Below are 5655 nucleotides of genomic sequence, written 5' to 3' on the forward strand. Positions count from 1 at the left end.
TAAATAACTAGAATATTTTTTTTAATTCCCGCTTCCTCGCCATTTCTGGCATACGCGGTTCGGCAGCTGTGGAGTAGTGTGCTAGTAATTGTCTTTATTATTTATTGCAGCCTAGAGCTCGGGTGAGCGCCTTTTAGATGAGGCTACACCTTATCCACCTGCATCCATCCGGGTGCCTTCTCCAGCACTCCTCAGAAAAGCTTAAGAAGATCTTAAGTAGTAGAAGTAGAAGATCTTCCCTTCTGGCTCGCCTGCCACCGTCCATTACATTCTTCAATGGAATCCTCCCGCATTATCTTCTTCCATAGGCTCGGGGTCTCCTACGAGACCGGCACACCTAACTGCTTCCATCTTCAATCTGGTTCTGCTGTTCTCGGCCACGATGACTGCCAGCTCGTCGACGTAGGCCGTGACAAGGAACCCTATGTTCTCTAGCTCCCCAAGAAACTCGTCAAACACCTAGGACCGAACCCAGTGGGCATCCTCTTTCAATTTTTTGAACCACTCATAGTGGTTACCCCTAAATAACTAGCATCTATCTACTTAAAAAACAAACCATGATTTCAATCAATACCTTACTTGCAACTAAAAATAGAGGTACTTTTAATGTATTGAATTATTGGATAAGAACCACTTTTATATTAAAAATAATTTAATAGTTTAATTTCATATGTGGTTCTACTCACATGTTAGTTAATAGAGAAGGTTAGTCCACAGCTATATATGTTATATTTATCAAACAAAAATTTCAAAAAATCTCATCTAAAATATATATTAAAAGCATTGCCTTCAATCCTCAAAAATATATGAACCTTACTCAACTATTTAAAATCACAGAATGAGCAAATTCCAGACAGTCCCAGATACTTTAGTCGACAAGGCATTCTTTGGTGTTTTAGAAATCTTGACATGGCCTTATTGGCTGTTAAGTCTGTCACGAGGGATATGTCGTGTAATAGTTTTATTAACAGGTAATAAGTTTTTATAATATTTATTGTACAACCACCTTAATTAATGTGACTATATATATTATATATACAATAAACTAACTAAATTCGTTATGAATTGAAATGTAGTAATTACAAATGATTAACATGCTTTTATGCTTGATGATAAGAATACTTTTATCATGTTCCTCGCCATTATTTCTAACTCTGAGGCAGCAAATAATGGCTAGTGTACACAACTTTCACAATCTTCAACTTTTAATTATAATCCATCCTCGCTCGTTTCAGAAAAGATACATATTTTCATATTATTCATAGTGGCAATACTTTTCCGTTCTAATTTTCCAATTGATCCGTTCAGTTAATAGATTTACTAACAATTTCAGCAGATTTCAGAAAATGACTTTTAATAATATTTATCGATGTAAAATTTTAACATTTTTCATTTGCAAAAGTCTGGCAGAAATATAAAAATATAAGTTACCTAAAATCTACATTTTGCTCTACCGTTTATTGATTGATGTTGTAAGTATTAAAAACTATTTTATGGAGTTATCCTGTCATTTGAAAGGCTCAAGTATAGGCTAAGTGTAATAAAAAAAATTATTTTATAACTATGGGGACTAAAAAATATATCGGACTGGCACAATACATTTGTGTCCGCTCACTCAAATTCCTGTTAGATGATACTTTTTGTTTATACGTTTTCTGTCATTTTCTAATACCTTCTATATAAAAAAAAAAAATATTATTATTTCTAAAATATTTGGATTTCAAACAATTTATCATACGCCTATATCTACTTTTATTGCCTACAATCTATTTTCAACATGGGAAAAATATATTTCCTCTCAACTCCTGATGTTAATTATCAAATTCTTTCATAGTTCATATTTATCCCCTTATTAATTTTTTCTTTACCACTTATATTTTTTTTAAAATGTATTTATTGATATTTACAACTGTACATAACTACACCAAGTGAATTTGAGGAAATCATAATGGTAGGGTACAAGCATGTAGAGAAACTACCCAATGGTAGCACTCTAAAAACATGTTTACAATATAAGGTCTCGAGGCATCTTCTTTTCAGACGCCTCGGAGGATTTTCCGGAATAAAAGAGGAAGCAAGATTAGAAACTAATGGGTTGAGTGTACGCCGTATTTCCAGATAGGTCTTATAATTGTCATGTAAATCAGTCTTTTGAAATGAATTGGAAGTTTGGACCGTTTGTCTAGTAAGTGCTGTGATAGTCGAAATCGAAGTGCAGTTTCCTATCTTTTCAGTCTTGTGTGAGGATTCCAGGTTAGTCGTTTGTCCAGATGTAGTCCAAGGCAGCGGATCTGTTCAACAGGGATAAGGGCAACATTATTGAAGTATACTGTAGGGCAGTCAGTAGGTTTACTACAAAAAATGAAATGGTTAATTATTGCAAATAAACAAAATTAAATATACCTTAGAGGAAACGTTTTTGATAATTCGGTATTCAAACCATGTCAGACTATTTCAATATTAGTAAGACTTATCTGGTAATGAGAACATTTAATTATACGTTGATATATTGAGTTAAATCAAAATCCTTAGAGCCGTTTTCGAGAAAATCAAAAAAATGTGAAAAGTTGATTCTATTAAGTGTTATTTCCGGTCAGTCGATCTTATCATTATCGTAATTTCATTTCCGAACTACTTTCGTTTTTGAATAAGCTAACCACGCCAAAAAACACAGGCCATTTTGCGAGACTTGGTTATTTCGAAACAGGGTAGCTCAAATTCCGTCGAAAACTGGATTCAAAATTTTTTATGATCGCTATAATTTAATTAAAGGTATTTAATATATTTTTATATTAATTAAAACCTCAATTTCATAAAAAAAAGAGTTTTGAATCATGTTTTTTTATAAATCTTTCAAATTTAAGTAATTCTATTGTTTTAATACATCATTTATTTGTATTATGCTTTTTTCCAGCTTTAGCAATTGCATTTAAATGCGAACAGTTGAAATCAAGCGATATTAAATTTGGTGCTTGGCAATTGAACTATTTATGGGAAGCATTAATATTTGTTCTGTTGACTATCAGCTGTAGGCTTGTAGTCCCCCAGAAGTGTATGCGAATGGTGATAATGTTCATTGTAGCCTACTGTTGGCGCTGGTAAGATTATTAAAATAAGATACATATATTTTAAAAGAATATTTTCACGGAATTATATTATGTATAAACATTAAATAATGTTTTCGAAATTCCAAAAATAAGTTTTGAGTAGTCCAAACAAAAACTTCCTCGTTTTACCAATTTGAAAAACAAAATCCTTTATGACAACGTAATAAAGAATCTGTTAAGGGAGAGAAAGAAATTTATTCAATCATGCTGCCCAAATACATCGGGTTGCTACATTACACAGCATACTGATCAATCCGTGATCGGACATATATAAATTTATAAATTACATTTTTTTGATATGATACAATATTTTCTATTATAACATTTTTTTTTTCCACACATTATTATTTTACAATTAATATCAGTCTACAGACTATATACAAGCTTTTCAATTTATTCCCTTTTTTTTTTTCCCCCTCCATTTTACAACCCTTATTTCATTTTATCAACATATTCCCCTATATAACAAATATTAGAATATAAAAAATAACAAAGTAGTAAATAGATAAATAAAACAACAAATAGGATATGCGATGCATGCCATCCCTCCTCTGGATAACTCCCCCACTCATTAATTTCCATGCATGTGGTGGTGGATGATTCCCAGGGAGTCAAGTATTATATTCTCTGTCATCCTAGCTACGTCCTGGGCATCGACCCCGAGCTCCTCCATGAAGCTCCTAGTTGTGCTGGGAATAGTTCCACGGGCTCCGAACCAGAGGCCTCTCACGTTGAAGTCTCGTTCTCCAAAGCCCTCACGGAACTTCTCCTTGAGGAAAGGGATACATTTATCGTAGATTTCCTTCTTTTCCCTCTCTACCTTATTTGCCTGGTCAAGGTCGTTATTTTCATATCTCACAGTGGGATCCAGAATGATTGCCGACTTCCCCTTCTTAGGAAATAATAAAACTTTCCTCCTTCTTTTAAGAGAATACAAATTTTGGATTTATGTCCTTTCCAAAATTAAGCTGCTTAACACTTAAGATAGAAAGCATAAATATAGTATAATAAATTTATTATTTATTATATTATATAAGTTTTCTTATTAAAATAAATTTAATGAATGATTATGGCCTGGAGAGGTATCTTAAATTACAATTCGTTAACTATGTTTTTAAAATTTGTCAAAAGTTAAAAACGAATTTGTCAAAATACCGCAGAAACGTTGAGAAAACATCTTCAGACCTTTCATTCGATACTCAATTATGATATAAAATTCATGAAAATATATCTTTCGAAAAAACAAGTTATGAATATTGAATAAAATTACCTAAAAATTTCAACTTTATATGAGTTTAATCCTCGACGTAATAAATCCATTAATTAAAAACAAAATTGACAAAAGTAGACCCCTCTTGTGCAGGGTCTTGCAAGAGGGTGGAGTCCTGAGCCCTGTTTCATAATAAATTACAAACTAATACTATTAGTCTTGTACATTTATCTTAATACAATTACACTGACTTGAACAATAGTAACTTGAACTTAAGCATTTTTTAATTCATGTAATATCACTAATAGTAATCCCTATCATAAATAAAATAAGTATTAGTATTATTACCACACTAGTTTCTACACTTGTATTATGAACTAATATTGTTAGCTTTCATTGTGAAACAGTGCCCAGGATACAATCCATTATATTTACTGGGAAAATTTCGTTTTCTTTTCAATAAATGAACTTTTTTTCAATACTTTTCTTACTAACTAGGTAAGGATAATAATGTAAATGGTTTGATGTACACTTTTCAAACCTCTACACCCACAGAAAAAAAGTGGAACGTTATATTTTTTAATTATCATTCTAGTTGGTAGTTTTCAAAAGAGTAATTTTATAATTTTGAAAATACCATCAGCTAATCTACTACAGAAAGTTTCTATCATTATAATTTAAAATAGGAAATACATAATTGGACATATATATATTGTCCAACAACAATACAACAATACATACTGTATATTTTATTGTATCGTATATACTTTGTATGAATTTCAATGTTTGGCGCTACAAAATATCAATAAAATTGCTAACTAAGTCTAAGATCAATTCTAATGTAGAATTATATATTTTTTCTATGATTTAATTTTTTTTAAATAAATAAATAATCGTATTTATGTTATTAGGTTGCAGCATCCAACGAATATCGGTTTGCCTAACGGGCACATGTCTGAAGGTATTACGTACGACTCGGACTTCCATCTGTAAAGTTCTAACAATACAATACTTCACAAATATTTTCTTTTTAATTAATTCTTATTTATAAATACTGAATTAAAAACTATGGAATTAATGCGCTAATTTAACTATGAACAGAATACGTTTAGGGCGGATTTTTAAAAATATTTGCAAAGATTATATTATAGATCAATAGAAAACAGTATTAATGACAGGTTTACTTGGTTTTGGTTGATTGGTTACTTGGTTGGGGGTCAGCAGTAGCAGCATGGTAACGCGAGTCCGGGATTCGATCTGACAACCTGTGGGTTGTCAGATCGAATCCCGGTCCCACCCGGACTTTTTTCAAGCACAAAATAATGCAATATTCACTCA

The 5655-nt window shown here is 31.6% G+C and overlaps 1 protein-coding gene across 1 annotated transcript; it reads left to right on the forward strand.

Moving 5' to 3' along the window:
• The first annotated feature begins 684 nt into the window (after positions 1-684).
• LOC106686221 (uncharacterized) lies at positions 685-5339 on the forward strand. The gene is made up of 3 exons (XM_014429400.2): positions 685-971; positions 2915-3098; positions 5229-5339. The coding sequence occupies exons 1-3, from the start codon at positions 839-841 to the stop codon at positions 5308-5310; spliced, it is 399 nt and encodes a 132-aa protein (XP_014284886.1). The 5' UTR covers positions 685-838; the 3' UTR covers positions 5311-5339.
• Positions 5340-5655: the final 316 nt, after the last annotated feature.

This window comes from Halyomorpha halys, unplaced genomic scaffold, assembly GCF_000696795.3.
Source record: "Halyomorpha halys isolate HHAL.00 unplaced genomic scaffold, Hhal_1.1 Scaffold798.1, whole genome shotgun sequence".
In the NCBI taxonomy this organism is placed as follows: domain Eukaryota; kingdom Metazoa; phylum Arthropoda; class Insecta; order Hemiptera; family Pentatomidae; genus Halyomorpha; species Halyomorpha halys.